Source organism: Labeo rohita, chromosome 8, assembly GCF_022985175.1.
Source record: "Labeo rohita strain BAU-BD-2019 chromosome 8, IGBB_LRoh.1.0, whole genome shotgun sequence".
NCBI lineage: Eukaryota > Metazoa > Chordata > Actinopteri > Cypriniformes > Cyprinidae > Labeo > Labeo rohita.
In genome coordinates, this window is record NC_066876.1 from 19,194,363 (window position 1) to 19,215,014 (window position 20,652).

Here is a 20,652-nt window from a genome sequence, read left to right on the forward strand (position 1 = left end):
GACTGAATTTTCATTTTTGGATGAACTAACCCAAAATTATGAACTCTCGACATATTTCAACAGTGAAGCACCCTCTAAGGATTAATGCAAGATGTTAATAATTTCTCTTTTTGCGACAAAAATTTACAGCTGCCATGTCCTTTCTGGAGACCAAAAAGATTCACTTTAAACATCTTTTATTTTGGTCCAGACAAAAAGCTGACAAAAGGCCTGAGCTGTGAGAGGGATGGCCCTTGTTTACGCTCTACTAAGCAAAGACTTTTAGATTTAAAAGAGTTTTTTTATAGGACATGGTCAGTCTGTAAAATGCACACTGTAGCACAATGGTTATCTTTCCGTGCAGAGAGGCAAGACTTTAACCGAGAGAAAGAAAAGGATTTAATATTCTGGTGTGTCTAGGGAGATGAGAGAAGGTTGCGCCCTTTGTGGATGTGTTGATATTTGGCCATGTTAATAAATAAAATAGCTCTGTTTTAGTCACCCTAGAGATTGCAACAAACAACCATTATATTACCTCTGTGCCACAGCAACCAAACCCTGACCAATCGCATCAAACACATGACCAGAAAATAGCACTCACAAGGGGAAGTGGGAAAAAACACAAGATGAAAGAAGAGAAAGAGAGTGCTAAGGAGCTTTTCTTAAGAGAGAGCATGAGAGAGAGAGGAGAGAATATAAGAAACAGAACACTGTGGAGAAAAAAAGATTTATGATATTTACATATTATTCAATATTTAGAAGTCTAGGTAAGAGCGGGTACTGTTTTATATTATTACCATTTTCAGAGAAAAAAAAAAAAACTCTTAAAATCCTAAATCGCACTGCAAGAAAATCTTGGTCGTTTCTGTCACAATTTTGGACTTGACATGACAGATAACAGATGTGTCCTTGTGTGCACTTACGACAGTGAGATGGAGAGGTGGAATCGTTGACGGAGCCCTCGGAACATCATGAATGATTTTGGCGGGAAGGATCTGGTAGTGACAGAGCAATATGGCTTCTCATAACCTCCTGCAGGACACTCACACCTGAATCCCCCTCCAGAGAGTTCACGACATGTACCGCCATTACGACAAACGCCTGCCACACACCGGCCACCACGCCGGTCGAACTCACAACGCTCGCCTGAGACAGACGGAGAAAAGGGACATTTAAAATACAAAAATACACACATTGATATACATATTATACATATATAAGATTTTAAAAACAAATCTCAAAACAAATTTTTCACATTTTTCATACTGTACATTAAAACTTGATTACTAGATTCACTTGTAGGATTTAACAAGAGTAATGTTTTTAAATTATTTTTTTATTTAGTTAGACAAATATGTATCCCCTTTTTCAGAATAGGACTGTGCCTTCACAGCTCATACCCCAGATTTTCTGCCAAAAACCATCGGTTTGGTTTTGGTTATCATGTCTATCGTGCTGAAATAATGCATTTTAAAGCCATATTAGTTTAAGTTCTGATATATGGTTTAGTGAGCGCACATCTGAAGCACCCACACAGAAAGCGGCTGTCACACGGCATGTGAGAACTAAACTAAGTTCTCTTTCATGTCTTTTTGCACTTAAACAGCCAAACACACACACAATTAAGTTAGTAACACATGAGTTACAAAAACAGTCAGTTACGTCTGTGAAGGGAAACAGCTGGGAAAGAAATTGCATGTTTATATTAGATCTGTGCGGCAGCAGCATAATATACAGTAAATAAATAAATACTCTCTTGTCTCCTCTGAGTCTGGGACTCTAAATAGTGTTCTATGCTCATCTGTGCAGCCAACGGCAGAACAGTAAGCATGCTTTGCGTGAACTTTCGCTTGCAAAAACAGTATGGTGGCGCCGTGGGTGGAAAAGTGCAGATTAAAAGATAAGTCCACTTCCAAAACAAAGATTCACATATAATGTACTCACCCCCTTGTCATCCAAGATGTTCATGTCTTTCTTTCTTCAGTTGTAAAGAAATTATGTTTTTTGAGGAAAACATTTCTGCATTTTTCTCCATATAATGGACTGATATGGTGCCCTGATTTTGAACTTTCAAAATTCAGTTTAAATGTGGCTTCAAACGATCCCAGATGTGATTGTAAATGATACCAGCCGAGGAAGAAGGGTCTTATCTAGCGAAATGATCGGTTATTTTCATTAAAATAATATAATTTAAATACTTTTCAATCTTAAACGCTCGTCTTGTCTTTCTCTCCCTGAACTCTGTGTATTATAGTTAAAGACAGTTAGGGTATGTCGAAAAACTCCAATCATATTTTCTCCCTCAACTTCAAAATTCATTTCAAAATCATCCTACATCGCTGCAGAAGTAGCGACCCAGTCTTTGCAAAGTGAACATGTAAAGAAGATCAAACACTCTTAACAAAAAACGTAAAACAGCGATATAGGAAAATTTCGAAGTTGAGGGAGAACATGAGATGGGAGTTTTTCGACATACCCTAACTGTCATGAACCGGAACAAAAACAGTCCAGGCAGAGTAAGACAAGATGAGCGTTTGGCATTAAAAAGTATATAAATTGTATTATTTTTATTAAAATAACTGATCGTTATGCTAGATAAGACCCTTCTTTCTCGGCCAGGATCATTTACAAACGAATTTGGGATCGTTTGAAGCCGGATTTAAACTGCATTTTGGAAGTTCAAAATCGGGGCACCATAGCAGTCCATTATATGGAGAAAAAATGCAGAAATGTTTTCCTCAAAAAACGATTTATTTACAACTGAAGAAAGAAAGACATGAACATCTTGGATGAGAAGGGGGTGAGTAAATTATTTGTAAATTGTTGCTCTGGAAGTGGAGTTCTCCTTTAAGTAGCAGTAATATTATAATAAGGCCCCTTTCCTATGTCATGGGGGAGTGAAATCTGAGCATCTCATTTTTTCACATGCTTGCAGAAAAAGCTTACCAAAACAAAGTTACTGGATTGTCCTTTTTCACATTTTATGAGTTGGCAGATGCACCAGGGACCAATTTATAGCACTTAAATATGGAAATAGTCGAATTTTAATGATATGTCCCACCTAAATCATTTAGTTTGCTTAAGCCTCTTTCTCACAATGTAAGCTCACAAACGATTTTGCAGGTTGAGAAATACAAGCTACTAAATGTGACAACAAAACCAGCAACAAAAATGCAAATAAAACTGGTGAAAATTCCAAAATGCAAACCTAATGATTATTCATGTCCTAGTGCGTGCTGGGAATAGGGAGTGAATGGGACGAAATCTCATAACCATTTTTTTCAAGATCTATTTTTACTTGATCCAAAAATCATTTCACACAGCTTTATGTAGAATCTGAAGAGCTGAACATTAATGGCTGTATTTTAAACAATCTGTAAGACACATTTGGATAAAACTCCTATAAATTGTACCATCAGTATCAGCAGGGGTCTAGCTTACGCACACACATATTTTGTTAGCAATGTGTAAAAGCTCTGTAAAAACCTGTAGACAGGAACGTCCCAGTGGACCAATAACAGACACACACACACACACACACACTACATAAAGCAGCTTGTTGTTTGGGTTTTGAAACATCAGCAGATCCTGCCCTTAGGCTTTATGATGCTGAGCCAAATGTGAGCCAGATTCTGGCACTGTGATGTTCCAGCATTGTGTTGGTGAGCCTCTGGCAACGGTTAAATAAAGCACATTAATGTGCATGCGTGTACGGACCTCTGGCACAGACACGCATGTAGACATCTCCGTCTCCCTTTAGTGGGAGCGTGAAAATACTGCCTTTACAAGCACTTCAAACTCTGACCCACCACAGAAATACACACACATACAGCAGAAAGCCTTAGGACACACATATGGACAGACACACCACAGGCAAACAAACCATTAATGTTTACACTATAGTAACTGCTCACTGCAAACCAGCTACACGCACAACAAAACCCTTAAGACACATGGACTTAGGGATTTAGAGAAGCTCAGTCCAGCCTTTATCCTACTGGCTACTTAGACTAGAGTTATTTGCATATTCAACGAGATGTATTAGCATATTCATCACAGCTTACAAACATATCACCTGCAAAGGGAAAAAGGATTTTAGAGCACATTCCTCTCGACAGCACCAGACTGAATATTCAATATACATATAAAATAAGTTGCTGTGCCTAGAATAAAAATATATAAGCAGGTCACAGGCCTTTGAATACCAAATCAGCTGAATTTTAAAATCATAAATTATTAAACAGGAAGGGTTTTCTTCATAAGGAAGAAATACATTCATTTACTACAAGATTCTAAGGAGGTATCAAATTATCTAACAGAGTCTGCTTGGACTAAAGACAGATATTACAGCACTGCAATTTAACTAAACCCATTAGATTGTAGTTCTACTGTAGATTTAGTAGACTAAAGTTTTATTATGTTTAGTCAACTAAAACTGGATTCAGATTACTAAAATATGACTAAAACTAAATGGCATTTAAGTCAAAATTAACACTGGTAGCACCATCCAGCATTCTCTATAAACTGAATAGCTCTATTGACAAGCTTTTTATCTGCCTTTAACTAAGAAAAACAAAAATGTACAGTTGAAGAATCTACACCTTGCAGAATCTGCAAAATGTTATTTTACCACAATAAGAGGGATCATATAAAGTGCATGTTATTTTTTAATTTAGTACTGACCTGAATAAGATATTTCACATAAAAATACATTTACATAGTCCACAAGAGAAAATAATCGTTGAATTTATAAAAACGATTTCGTTCAAAAGTTTACATATGCTTGATTCTACACTTTGTTACCTGAATGATCCACAGCTGTTTTTTTTTTTTTTAATTTAGTGATAGTTTTTCATGAGTCCCTTGTTTGTCATGAACAGTTAAACTGCCCGCTCTTCTACAGAAGAAAAAAACTTTGGGGCCCCACAAATTCTTTGTTTTTTCAGCATTTTTGTGTATTTGAACCCTTTCCAACAATGACTGTATGATTTTGAGATCCATCTTTTCACGCTGAGGACAACTGAGGGACTCATATGCAGCTATTACAGAAGGTTCAAATGCTCACTGATGCTTCAGAAGGAAAAACCATGCTTTAAGAACGAGGGGGTAAAAACTTTTGAACGATACGATTTTGAAGATACAATTTTTCTTATTTTGCCTAAATATATATTTTTTTCATTTAGTACTGCCCTTCAGAAGCTACAGAAGATATTTACATGTTTCCCAGAAAACAAAATAAGTAAAATTTAGCCTGATCTTCAAATTCTAAAAGTATATGTATACTATATGTAAATGTCTTTTATGTGAAATGTCTTATTCAGGCCAGTACTAAATAAAAAATAACATGTATTTTTTTATGATCCCTCTTATTTTGGTAAAATAATTATCATTTTGCAGATTCTGCAAAGTGGATGTAAACTTTTGACTTCAATTGTATGTACAGGGGTTGGACAATGAAACTGAAACACTGACCAATATAGTGTTGGAGGTTTCATGGCTATATTTATGCAGCCTGGTGGCCAGTCTTTACTGATCGCACATTCCACCAATAAGAGCAGAGTGTGAAGGTTGACTTTGTGCACCCAATAGCTCAAACATTGTACCCTGAAGGTGGTGCCGTGTATTAGGATGATAATGCACCAATACACACAGCAAGACTGGTGACAAGAGTGATTTGATGAACATGAAAGTAAAGTTAAACATCTCCCATGGCCTGCACAGTCACCAGATCTGAATATTATTGAGCTTTGAACTTTGGGGTGTTTTGGAGGAGCGAGTCAGGAAATGTTTTCATACACCAACATCACATAGCGACCTAGCCACTGTTCTGCGAAAGGAATGGCTCAAAATCCTTCTGGCTACTGTGCAGGACTTGTATTTGTCATTCCCAAGATGAAATAATGCTGTATTGGCTGCAAAAGGAGGCCAAACGGCATACTAATTGTGGTCTAAACCCAGGTGTTTCAGTTTCACTGTCCAACCCCTGTATATTCTGCATAACTGACGCTTCAGGGAGTTTGAGCGACAGGCCAACAAACAAACCAGACAGGAGAGTAGATGCACTTGAACTTGAAAAACAGTGTATTATGGCGTCTTTCCTTGGTTAAAACAATACCTTCTGATGTTTATTCATGTTTATTTCACGCTATAACTAATAAAGAGGAAGAGATGATCAATTTCACATGCCATTTGAACTGAGGCGCTACAGTGATCTGTCACGACACAGTAAAGAGCCACAAAACTGTATTTATTGTTTGAAAATTTGAAAGCTGAAAATTTGTTTTATACCTAAAGAAACCTGCTCTGTCAAGTCTGCTGGCACATTGTCAGTTTCACAGTATTTTTCACTGTTTGAGAACATGATGTATGGCGTGAGAGTACTATGGTTTGTCGGACATAGCAGCAGTAACAAAGGGTTAATTACATGGTTTCTTGTTAGTAGTGGTGCTGAATGTATAATAGTGTTCCAATATTGCAAGATTTGCCCTTTGAATTTAATTAAACAGATTTTAGAATGTTTTATTATTATTCAACATGTCTCATAATCCCATTTCAAAGCGTATGCCCCTGGCCCTAGTTAAACCATATGGACTGTCTGACATGAACACAAGCAATTCTGAGAAAACATTTCACACTGACTGCTCCTGCTCTCAGAGCTCTTACTGACACACATTCAGAGACCTTCAGCAATTTCTTTAAACTCCTCAACCAGAACTGCCAGAAACACACAAACACAAACAACATAAACACAACATGTTCAAACTCAAATACACTCTCTGTGTTTATTGACGTAAAAGTTTTCATCTTGAAGTCCAAAAATAAACGGAGAAAAACAGTCCTGTCTTTACACATCCACAACAAACGCAAGTGATGGCACACAAAGAAATTCACCTACACGCACGCTAAGAGCATTCAAACTCAGTTATCTCTACAAGGACAAAAGGTGAGCTTTTAGTTACACACATGCTCTCCAAAACACACACTCGCACGCTTAAACAAATCTCCATTGATTCTCGGTTGACTCCGAATCACTTAAAATCCAGCAGGGAAAGGCTTTAAAATGCTCTCTGTAAATATCTCTCCATCTTTAGTGTCTCTATCTTCAGTCTCTAGATACTTTTGTCCTCTTATATTTGTGTCTGCTCTCACTCTTTTCTCCAGCTGTTCACTTCCTGACTTACTATTAAGAGCACTTCTCCCGCTTTCTTCTCCTCTCTTTCGCTCTCCTCCCCTGTACCTTTTCACTCCATCCCCTCAGAATATTTGGTAATGTATTCTCTCCCCTTCGTTCAAATGATGTTTAATTCATCAAAGCTATTCTTCTCCTCTTAGGCTGAACCACCCTCTCTACCCAACCCCCACCACACACATGGTACGGCCCTCGGGGGATCCTGCATCTGCCCCTGCTTTCCTCCTTCCGTTGGATTTTTTTTGCTCTCTCTTTTACTTTCTCTCATACTGCAGCGTTTGTATTACTAAGAGTTTATCATTTAACTTCAGACTGACTTCAGTGCTGAGTGTTTAGTTCTGTTTAACCCCCATGGCCACACACATAAGACTAAAAAAATAAACTGGTTAGCGGGCAGTTTCAGCTAGTTTCAGCATCAGATGGTGCGCCCACAGACCGCTCACAGCTCCTTACTGGCCATCTGATGCATATTGCACAGAAAACTGGCATTGCTTGATTGGCAGGCTGCTGAATAATTTTAAAGTGCGTTTTTGGAAGAACTAGTTGCTAGATTTGGAAACACTGAAGATGTTTACAGCCAGGGCTGGGTTAAAATATTGATTTTCCCATTAATCGTGATATTCCCTTGAAAGATCTCAATACTGATTCTCAAAATCCCAAGATCGATTGCTCACACCATGACTATTCATTTTTTAATCTATTTATAGGTAAGTCTATTATTTTACCCATATTTGCAGTCCAAATATATGGAGGACTAGGAGTGATAAATTAGAAATTAAGAAATAAGCTGTAAAATTAATCATTTAAACATAAAAATAAATAAATAAATAATTTATTTATATTATTTAAATGTATTATTATTTATGCAATAAATGTTTTAAAATGTTGATAAATAATTATTAAATCATTTTAGGCTGATAAAATACACATTTATTGCCATTTGCTTTTCTTTGTCCATTTGCTGATTTTTTTTCTTTGTTTTGTCAGATGCTTTACGTTGTCCAATTGCCTAAAAAAAAATCATATGACAGTTAAATCATGGAAACAACCATCCAAATTTTGACTCTTGTTTTAAGAGCAGCCCATGTGTCACTCAATTTTTAATAATTTTTTACAAATTATTAGGACTGGGTTTTGGCACAAATTTCACGATTTGATTTAACTATGCTTTACAAGCTTGCAATTTGGTTTCGATTCAGTTTAATATTGATTATTTTGGATATACACTACCAGTCAAAAGTTTTTGAACAGTAAGATTTTAATGTCTTTTTAAAGAAGTCTCCTCTGCTTACCAAGCCTGCATTTATTTGATCCAAAATACAGCAAAAGCAGTAATATTGAGAAATATTTTTACTATTTAAAAAAAAAAAACTGTTATATTTAAATATATTTAATATATTTGATACATTGAATATTGTAATGAAGTGGACAGAATTTGAAATCTAAGACTTAGTTTCATATCAAAAGTAACAGAACACAAAGCTTACTGCGATTAATTGGATAGGAGACACAATACAATATTCCATTTATGAACTGAAAACAGACTAGACTAATAGTTTGACAAAAATTATTACATATCACATTTTGGTATTGTACCAAACAAGAAGGATCCCTAAATAATTTCAACCTTCAAAAAAAACCTTCAAAAATGAATCAGAAATGAATCAAACCAAATTTGTAATGGTATAGACAGTTCATGAATTAGAATAATATTGGATTAGGAATCTGTATCTATAACCAGTCTAACTCCTAGCATCAAATCTTTAAATGATCTTCTGTGCTTTCCTGTCTAACCACACAAGAAGCATCAAATGCCAAGGGTTGTTGGGTTTGTTGGATCAGCATGTCAACCTGTCTGTTGCTGTCTGTTGGGCAGCATGTACATGACAGTTTTTACTTTCATCATTCTACTGTACATCCAACAGCCAACTTTAGTACACATTTGAAATGTTGCCGTCTGTTTTGGCAGGGTGAACCAGCCATAAGTGGGCGATTCTTGGCCAGAGTAAGCTGCAAAGTGCACAAGACGTTCTTTTGCAAGTCTTTGCAAGACTTCCCATCATCTAGAAAGACACAATAACGCATTCGTCTTCCCGAAACACACAATCACATTCTCACCTGTATAATCCTCCCGGCAGATGCAGGTGTAGCCTCCCTCTCTGCGAGCGCACACTCCTCCGTTCATGCAGGGGTTTGAGTAACACAGGTTTATTTCAATCTCGCAGTAATCTCCTGTAAATCCGGCAGGGCAGCGGCAGCGTAGCCCCGTGATGGGATGGATGGGCCGGAACAGTGTGGATGGGGAGGCGATAAAGGGAGCGGAGCTGTTGAAGCGGAGAACGCTGATGCACTTCATGTAGTTCTGACATGGCTCACGTAAACACACGTTATCATCAAACGGGAGAACCTGCCGGAATACAAAATACAGAGTCAGCGTCGTATGGGTGTGTCTGTATGTTTGTTTGTGGTGTTGCCACAAAAAAAAATGGATTTAAAATGTTACATTTAAAATTTTAACCAAGCTGTGTTTTTCAATTCACAAATGCAATACAAATGTTAAATGCTGAATTTAAATGTTTTAAGAATTTATTTTAATTATATTTTAAATGTGAATTGAATAAACAGCTTTATATAAATTTTTTTATTTCTCAATTTGAGAAGCTTATTCTGATTATTTTGGGTCAGCAAATTTTTGTTGTGTTTTTTTTTTTTTAATCAAAACTTCTTTTTTTATCAAAAAGTTTTATTCAGCAAAAGTAAAGACATTTATAATGCTACAAAAGATTTCTTTTCAACTTTCTATTAATTAAATAATCCTGAAAGAAAACATATCATGGTTTCCACAAAAATATTAAGCTGCACAACTGTTTCAACATTGATAATTATAAGAAATCAGTATATTAAAATGATTTCTGAAGGATCATGTGACACTGAAGACTGGAATATGGACTGCTGAAAATTCAGCTTTGACATTTCAACAGTAAATGTAATTTTTAAATATATATTAAAACAGAAGACAAACTGTAATAATATTTTACAATATTACTGTTTTTACTGTATTTTAAATTTTCGAACAAATTTTTAGTTAATTTAATAATTAAATGATAATTGATTTATTTTGTTTTATTTTAATGGCTCTCATAGTGCTTAAAACACATGTATAAATACCATTGTTTTATTTAACAAAATATAAAATCAATCAATATTTTCTTACTGTATCTGTTTTCAGCCAAAACCAAAAATTCTGGATGCACTTGACCAAAAAAACAAAAACTAAAAATGCTTTTTTTAATAATTATTTATTATTTTATTACATAATATAAAATCAAATAATCCTGAAAGAAAAAATATTATGGTTTCCCAAAAATATTAAGCTGCATAACTGTTTTTAACATTAATAATAAGAAGAAATGTTAGCAGCGAATCAGCATATTAGAATGATTTCTGAAGGATCATGTGACACTGAAGACTGGAATAATGACTGCTGAAAATTCAGCTTTGACATCACAAGAATAAATTACAGATTTCATATTTTCTTACTGTATCTTAAGGATGTACCGAAATTAAAATTCTAGAAAAAAACTGAAATTCTGGATGCACTTGGCTGAAAACCGAAAATGCTTTTTAATAATTGTTTATTATTTTATTAAATAATATACAATTATTTTGTAAGAATTTAATTTAATTAAAAAAAAAATAATGATACTGAATTAAAGAATACAAGTCAATTAAATAACTACACTTTTATTCAAAGTAAAACAATAAAATTGAACAGAAAATATATTAGTATTAAATATCAATATGCATTTTTATTCAGTTCTATGCAACAGAATCAGATTTAACAGATTTTTTTTTATTTATCAAATAATGTATAGTCCTAGAAAACTATTATTATCAGAGCACATGAGCAAAGCATAGCTTCACTAGAGGGTAGTGTTATTTTACCAGCACGCTGAACACCGACATTTCTGTGCATCCCAACTGTATCTAATGATCTTTATGAGGCAGCTGATTGTGTGTTTATGTGTTTTACCTCCATATGTGCGAGGGCGTTGAGTCTAGGTCTGTTGAGGTACAGCTGCTCCTCCAGAGCCTCCGATGGGAAAAACTGTCCTCCCGGCAATGCAGCGGAGAAACTAACGTTGAGCACCTTTCCTGCATCTGCATCCGGCTGCACGTTGAACACAAACACATCATCAGGAGAGACTGAAAGCACTGCTGACACCCCTTCCAGGAAGTGGGTGAGCAGCGGGGACAGGAAGTGCTCCTGGGACATGTTCTGGAGTCGCACAGTGATGCTGCTGCTGAGCATCTCCTCCGTAATGATGAGAACCCGCAACACACACTGAGCGCTGATGCTGTGAATGCCATCTGAGAAACAGACAGAGACAAAGGAAGATAAAGTGAGTTAGAGAACAATAATAAACTTGAAAACTACAAGCCTAGTCCTGCATCACAGTATGTGTAAAAGCAGTATGACAAATCACTTTAGTGATAAGAACAGGTCTGGCAGCTCACTTCAGTTACTCTGACAGTCACACAGTCTGTGTTTTACTCTATAGCAATCTCAATCACTTTAATGCTGTAGCTGTGAGAGTTGTACTACTTCAAAAGTCCATCTCGACATGTGATCTGAGTCGGGTTGGTGTCAGTACGGCCTGTGATATCATCTACAGCTCACTGACTGTGAAATTAGCAACAAGCTGCGGAGTGAATCATCTGTGTCCATCAAATGCACACGTACTTGCTCATACACACACAAACGCACATATAGTACACACAACTTCGGAAATACGCACATAAAAGTTGAGAGTTGAAAACAGAGCATGTAGGAAAGGCAAAGGGGGTAAAGGAAGAAATAAAGAAAAGATTCAAGGGTTTCAGTGACTAAACAGAGTGTAGTAGGGGTGGGCGATATACCGGTAGACATGATTAACTAGTAGAAATTTGTCAACTGGCAGAGATTTAGGACTATCGTCTCTGTCTCAGTTACATGCTCATGTGGTCATTCTGTTCATGAAAACACATTATTTGCATATTATTTGAAGTTTTCAAGCATTGCGATTTAAAAGGGTCATCGGATGCAAAGTTCACTTTTACACGTTGTTTGAACATTAATGTGTGTTGGCAGTGTATGTACAAATCTACCCTATAATGATAAAAATCCATGCAGTGGTTTTTAATTAATTTGTAAAAATAATATCCCCTTTTTCAAATCGTGGCGTCACACCGACAGAGGCTGCTCCCACGATAGTTGATTGACATGAGTGTCTTACCTCATACCCGCCTTTAATCAGCTGTAACAGTCCGATCGCCATTGTTTTGATGCTGGAGCAGGGATGTAAATTAGACAAGAATATCTCCGATTGAGCGATTGAGGTGTTGTGTTGCTGGATGTAATAATGAACATAGTGGTCGTTATTTACTCCTGACATCTAAGCTGCTGAAGATGCAGTAGATTACGTTTGTTTGTGAAGGGAATGCACCTTCCGATCTACATATATCCATCTATGTTCGCACAAATCATTCGTGATCCAGCTTCACTTACAGCAGAAGTGAGTATAAGGGTTTTTTTTATGAATCTTTGCAATCGGCTTTTTTAATAACGTGCTAGTTAGCAGGTTTAGCGGCTAAATGCGGCTAAAGTAAACAGGCTCGTCACTCCACAGAGAGAAGAGAGGGGCGGGGTGAGCAGAGTTCATTAACATTTAAAGCAACCTCGACCAGAATTGCAGAGATGATTTTGAAGGTATCGAGTTATTTTTGCCGCTTTATAGGCCTCGAACGGTTAAATACACACACTTGTATGTGTAAAAAAGCCAGTCTTTGCAAGTCATTCCTGTTAATTAAACAACAAAAGACAGAAAACCTCTCACTGCTCTTGACTAAATCACTCTTGTAACTTTAACTTTTTGTAACTTTAAGTAGAAACATATATTTACTTTTACACTGCAGTGTTTTATATTTTGATTAGTTTATGTATGTATGTAGCATTTCTTATTTATTTGTTCTACTGTAGTTATTTTTTGTCCTATTGCTACTAATTATTTTTTATTTAATCGCTGACTGTTTACTTGTCCTCAGTGAGCTTGATTTTTTTTTAAATTCAGGCTTGTATTAGTTTTTTTTTAAATTATATGAGTGATATTGACACTAGTGACAATTATGAAATTTCTATAGTATCAAAATTTTGATATCATAAAGACCTTATTTAAAGCAATAATGGTTACACTTTATTTTGACAGTCCACTTTAGACATTCTACTAACTATAAGTTACTTTGCAACTACATGTCAACTAATTCTCATTAATTTGCAACTACATGTCTTCTAACTCTCAGAGCAGACTGTTAGGTTAGGTCTAGGGTTAGTAGAATAAGTTGACTTGTACATGCAAAGTTTAGAAGTGTGTTAGAAGATATTAAGCAGACAGTCTACTAATACTCTAATGACTAGTTGACATGCATTTGCAAAGATACTTACTGTTAGTAGAATGTCTAAAGTGGACTATCAAAATAAAGTGTTACTGCAATGACAACTATATTCTAATATATATTGTTAGCGTGAAATAAAATGACTCATATTTTAGGCTACATTTCACTCCAAAATCAAAAGAAAAAAGAAGACATTTTGTTTTGTATACAATTTTTTTTTTTTTTTTTCAAATTTTTAGTAGTAAAATGTTATTTTCATGATATTGTGAACAAACACACTACCTACTACCCTCTTGCTTTGTGAGCATTTCTTTCTTTTCTTTTGTATTTCTAAATGGTGATTTTCATAAGACATTTCTCAGTGTAAAGATATGTTCACATTTACCCGTGCATTATGAAATTTCTCAGGCAAAATCCAGTAAAATGTTGATAACCAAACTATTTTGGTTCTGATTTCCACTGTATGGACAAAAAAAAATACAATGGGACAAGAAATAAAATTGTTTGGCTACCAAGGTTCTTCAAAATATCTTTTTTTTTTTTCGGCGGAAGAAAGAAATAGATATAAGTTTGGGACAACATGTAAACAAGTAAATGACGACAGAATTTTCATTTTTAGGTGGACTATCCCTTCAATACTGTTATTTACTATTGTAACACAATTTTTTACATTTAAATATGCATACATTTAAGGCAAATACTATTATGATTCATAAATTACATTGAAATAAACATGTCATTGCCATAAAATCTGAATGATCCTATACTGGTCTTGCATTTCATTTGAAAGGAGAAAATATTTACTTACATCCAGCTGTATACATTAATGTTTGTTTGGGTTTATATATTACAGCCATTGGCTGTGGATTTTTGTCCATTTACCACATTTTGGGCTGTGAGTTCATAAATACGCACCATTGCACTATCATTATTAAAGTGACTACTGAAGCATGTGGGAGTGCTGTTTCTGTTTGAAGATCTTTGATACTCCAGTACCACTAATGCCAGTCCAAGCAATTCTGAATCATGTTATTCAGTATATCCATGCTGTTTATACAACATTGATGACATTTTCACAGTTGCCTTTCCATTTTCTAAATTATTTTCTCCTGCATACATTAAAAATGGTTTGGCTATGAAGTGCATGAATATAGTCTTGGCAGCAAGTCACTCTAAAGTCGATTTAAATTGAGTGAAAGAAAATTACACAGAGAAGAGGAAATGATTCAGCAGACAGTGAGCAGGAGAGAGAGATGGGGTGAGGGGTGAGGCTGCTGGAGGCTGGTAAGGAGGAGTCAGGGATGGGAAAGAATAAAGCACACAAGATAAAATGAATGGGGGAGGGGAGAAAGAGCGACGTTAGATCATAATGTCATCGCCTTAAAAGTCATACCTTTCATGCTGATAAGCATTTCCTATAAAATATACCATCCACCCCCCACTTCTATCTCTCTCACACACACACACACACACACACACACACACACAGAAATAAGATGCTCTTTAGACTCAACCACACCTGCTATTTTTCAACATTCACTGTAAAATTTATGGCGACAGTGTTTCAGGTACTGTGGGACGGTATATTAGTGCTTGTATATTTTAGAACTTTTAACCATATTTGTGACCCTGGACCACCAAACCGGTCGTAAGTTGCATGGGTATATTTGTAGCAATAGCCAACAATACAATGTAAGGGTCAAAATTATTGATTCTTCTATTATGCCAAAAATCATTAGGATATTAATTAAAGATCATGTTCTATAAAGACATTTTGTACATTTCCTACCATAAATATATCAAAACTGATTTTTTTGATTAGTAATACGCATTGCTAAGAACTTCATTTGGACAACTTTAAAGGCGATTTTCTCAATATTTATATTTTTTTGCACCCTCAGATTCCAGATTTTCAAATAGTTGTATCTCAGCCAAATGCTGTCATTATTATTTCAGATGATGTATAAATCACAATTTCAAAAAACTGACCCTTAGTTATGACTTGTTTTGTGGTCCAGGGTCAAATTTCATGACGTTTTCTTTATAGGAGATTAAGTAGTACTGTCCAATTTATGAATTAACCTTTTTTTAAATAAGATCTATTCAATCAATCAGTTGATCTGGGTCACAAAACTGGTCTAAATAATTAAGTGATTAGTTGACTCCAGAATTAAAATTTCCTGATTAGTTACTCACCCCCATGTCATCCAAGATATTCATGTCTTTGTTCAGTCGAAAAGAAATTAAGAGTTTAAGGATTTTTCTCCATATAGTGGACTTCAATGGGGATCAGCAGGTTGAAGGTCCAAACTGCAGTTTCAATGCAGCTTCAAAGGGCTCTACACGATCCGAGCTGAGGAATTAGGTTCTTATATAGCGCAATGATCACACATGTTTTTAAAAAGAAAACAAACATTTATATAATTTTTAACCACAAATGCTCGTCTTGCACTAGTTTTGTGTTCACTACTTCACGCATTACGTAGTCACATTGGAAAGGTCAAGTGCGGCAGAGGCGGAAGTACCAACTCAGTGTTTACAAGGCAACGTGCAAAGAAAGTCAAACCCCCCTTACAAAAAACTGAAAATGACCAATTGTTTCACTGGATTAGACCCTTATTCCTTGACTGGGATCATGTAGAGCCCCTTGAAGCTGCACTGAAACTGCAATTTGGACCTTCAACCCATTGATCCATGGACAAAAATCCTGGAATGTTTTCCTCAAAAACCTTAATTTGTTTTTGACTGAAGAAAGAAAGACATGAACATCCTGGATGACATGGGGGTCAGTAAATGATCAGGAATCCTTTAATTCAAAAATCGGTGTGATGCGGCTGTCAAGTTCAGCTGGCTAATGGTTAACAGCTCAATGGACGAAAAATACTCAGTATTTTTTTTAAGTAAATTTCAGTCTGTTTATCACACTAAGTCTGGAGTAAATATGACAGAATTAGCTTTTTGGGTGAACTGTCTCTTTAAAGAACCTATGATCCTGCTTGGCTCACCACACCAAACACTGTTTGCATGTACAATTACAGTTTAGCTCAAAATATTTGCACAGTTTACCACAGCACTGAAGTGTTTGACTCAAGTTGTGCTATAATAGCTGGAGAAATAAAGTCAAGCACAACGTGTGAGCGTCTACAAGAGGACGACAGCCACGGCTTGAAGTTTTTAATGTCACTAGATGTCTCAGTGTCTAAGGAGATTATATCCTCCTTTGATGAAATGCCACCCTGTGTGTTTGAGAGAGAGAGAGGGAGAGAGGGAGAGTGTAATGGAAAGAGCGAAGGGGTTAGAGGAGGAAGGGTGGAGGCAGGGAAGCAGCAGTGTTTACATAGATGCCAGAAAGATGAAGGCAATATCAAGCAGACAAGAGATCCGGGAAAGTGTGTTTGGGGTAAAGACTGAGATGAGGAAAAGACGGATGAAAAGAAAGGGTGAAGGGGGAAAGGGAGGTACAGGAGATGCGGGGGAAGGGTGTGAGGAGGCAGCTGGTTTGATTACGGGATTATACAGCAGTGACTCCCCACTGACCTCCCGAAAACAGTCCCTGTTTTTCTGTAACACACCAGAAAGCTATTAAACCAAAAAACACATGGTGCAACACACAACAGAATTAAATTAGCAATATCTTGCATATCATTTTCTGTCATATTCCAATAATCACCAAGGCCAAACAAATAACAGCAATTATGGTAAAATGACAAGTAAATGATCTTAATTATTGCAAACAGCCACAACTAGTGCAGGGGCAACACACTATGGTTACTCAACATCTAAACAAAACTAAACAAAACATTGATTTAAATGATTAATGTTGCTTGCAGCAGGAAAATATTATTAGTCAGGCTGATTAAATCAACACATTCGGGCACCCACAGAGTCAAATCACCAGTTTGTGTGTGTGTATATGTGTGTGTGTTTGCTTTGGTGTTTGTTTAATAATTGTGTCTATGACGTCTGACATCAGCAATCAGTGGAAAGAGTGGAATATGAAAAATCAGGGGGCAGTCAAGATATTTAAAATGTTATGAAAGATTTCTGTTTGCAACTGTTTCCAATATTAATGATAATATAAATGTTTCTTGAGCACCAAATCAGCATATTAAAATGATTTCTAAAGGATGTGACTGCTGCTAAAAATTCTAATTTGCATCACAGGAATACATTTGGAAATTAAACAACAAAACAATTATTTTAAACTCAGATCATATTTCATGATATTACAGTTTTTATATTTTACTACAAATATCCTTAAAACTAGATTTATTAGACAAGACTAGTTTTTAGCAAACACGTTCTGAATTCAATTTATTTTATATCCTCATCAAAATTTATGAAATGTATACTAACAGTCAAGATTTTTAATGTTTTTAAATAAGTCTTTTCTGCTCACCAAGCCTGCATTTATTTGATCCAAAGTACAGCAAAAACAGTACAATTTTGAAATATTTTTACTATTTTAAATAACTGTTTTCTATTTAAATATATTTTATAATGTAATTTATTCCTGTGATCAAAACTAAATTTTCAGCATCATTACTCCAGTTTTTAGTGTCACATGATCCTTCAGAAATCATTCTAATATGCAGATTTGCTGTTCAAGAAATATTATTATTAGTATTATAAATTTAATTTATTTATTATAAAAAAATAAAAATCTTTTGTAACATTATACACTATACCATTCAAAAGCTTGGAGTCAGTTTATATATATATATATATATATATATATATATATATATATATATATATATATATATATATATATGGTTTTGGGGGTAAAGAAATTATAGCAGTTGATACTTTTATTTAGCAAAGATGCTTTAAATGTATCAAAAGTGATGGTAAAGACATTTAGAATGTTACAAAATATTAGTATTTCAGATTAATGCTGTTCTTATGAACTTTTCATTCATCAACAAAGAAACCCAAACAAATTCAACTCAGCAGTTTTCACCATAATAATAAATGTGTTTTTGAGCAGCAAATCAGAATATTAGAATGTTTTCTTTAGGATCATGTGACTTGAGTAATGATGCTAAAATTTCAGCTTTGATATCACAAAAATAAATTACATTTTAAAATATATTCAAATAGAAAACAGTTATTTTAAATAGTAAAAATATTTCAAAATTGTAATGTTTTGCTGTTCTTTGGATCAGATAAATGCAGACTTGCTGAGCAGAAGAGACTTCTTTAAAAAACATTAAAATTCAAAAACTTTTGACTGGTAGTGTCTGTTTAAAATAATAAATAAATAAGTAAAATGAAAACAAATGAAAGCACAATTTCCTAATATATTATTTTCTTTTACATTTAGATTTTAGGTGCAATTATCTTGTTTAGTAAGATGTTTCAATATTTTACTTGAAAACAAGATCAAAATGCCAGTTATGAAGATGATTTATAAGTGCAGGCACAAATACAAATAGAACCACTGCATATACATAAACACACATACAGCCTTTAACTTAAAAGCATATTAAAAGCTGTACGGTAGGTTTCAAAGAGGGCAATTTTCCATTTCTTTCATCTGAAATAATTTTCCTTTCAGCCATTCAAAGCCAAGACCTGAACTCAGTGAGTTTTTCCTCTTTCTCTTTCTCCTGTTCAATCACTCGTCTGTCATTCACCACCCTCCATTTCTCTTTTCCACTTGAGTGTTTTGTTATCTGCTCGTTCTCAATCTGTTTTCTTCTTTTTCTTCCTCTACACATTCCCCAAACCCATCCTTTCTCCTGTCTTCATTGTATCTCTCTCTATTCCTCTCTCAGACCCTTTTAATCTTTTATAATCCAGCTCACTTACCCACTCTAAAGTGAACTTTATTTTAGGCTTGTTTTTCATAGGGGGATCGTTGGAAAAAAACAGTATGTCTGTGTCTTGTGCAATTCTAGCAGGGGTCGCAGAAAAACATGCAAATAGCTTCTACCAGCTCACAAAAACAAGAAATAAACAAACAGATCTCAAAGGTCCCTACAGTATAGGGTTTTCAGGTTTCACTACCTGATATATGCACATGCTCACAAATTCTCACAACAGCAGCTCACACATTTGACACGCTTCTAAACTGAAATTACAAATCTAGCATGACCAAAACAGACCCAAGGTCTCAAGGGCCTCCATTCGTGTGTTTTTGCACACAAAAAAAACAGTGAAATGCTTCAATGTGTTTGCCCTTCATAGCTGAAATTAGTCACCTGGAAATACATTTCTACCCCCATCAGCCAAGAGCTACTCAACTACAGACACTTACACACACGCACACAAACACAACTTAATATATGCCCAAACAAGCCCTGATGTAGGCATAAACATTGTAGATGCCTGCATGAACGAATATTAAACCATCCAAACACACACACAAAATCTTGGGCACTGGTTTGACAGCTGATTACTGTGCTCCGTTTGTTTCCAAAGCCAGGCTTCCCCTAAGGACGTCCTATTACACTCAAAGTAAAGTAGAACAGAGAGAGAGAGAGGGAGAGAGAGGAAGCATGCAAGATAAGAGGGCTGTCCGTAATCCTCTATTAAACTACATTTACCAATGTACACACACTTTCATTTTGGCATTCATGCAATTTCCCTGAGACCAATACTGTTTTGGTTAAACCTCAAATGTGCATTTTTGTACATTACATCATTAGAGAATAGCTAAACTATAAACTAATTACATAAATAAACAAATCTGCCTTGCTTGGAGAATAACAAGATAAAAGCGACATTGAGTTTCAAACTATGTCATCTCATCTTACAGACAATGAGCTGCGCTCATTAGGATGAGCGCAGAATACAAAGGAATTATTTAATAGGAAATTCCTTCAACTTAACCTTCCATTTCCCTCAGGACATCAAAACTCAAAGCCACTCAGTCATAAGTAGCATGGGTTTATTTGTAGCAATAGTCAATAATACATCAATTGATCAATCCTACCATAAATATATCAAAACCTAATTTTTGTTTAGTAATATGCATTGCTAAGAGCTTTATTTGGACAACTTTAAAGGCGATTTTCTCAATATTTCTTTTTTTTTTTTTTTTTTTT

General features: G+C 35.3%; 1 protein-coding gene across 1 annotated transcript in view; it reads right to left on the minus strand.

Moving 5' to 3' along the window:
- Positions 1–20,652, minus strand: part of celsr3 (cadherin, EGF LAG seven-pass G-type receptor 3) — a 71,972-nt gene that overhangs the window by 32,544 nt on the left and 18,776 nt on the right. The window contains 3 exon segments of the mRNA XM_051116877.1: positions 903–1,125; positions 9,287–9,575; positions 11,202–11,539. Coding sequence (XP_050972834.1) covers positions 903–1,125; positions 9,287–9,575; positions 11,202–11,539 — 850 coding nt within the window.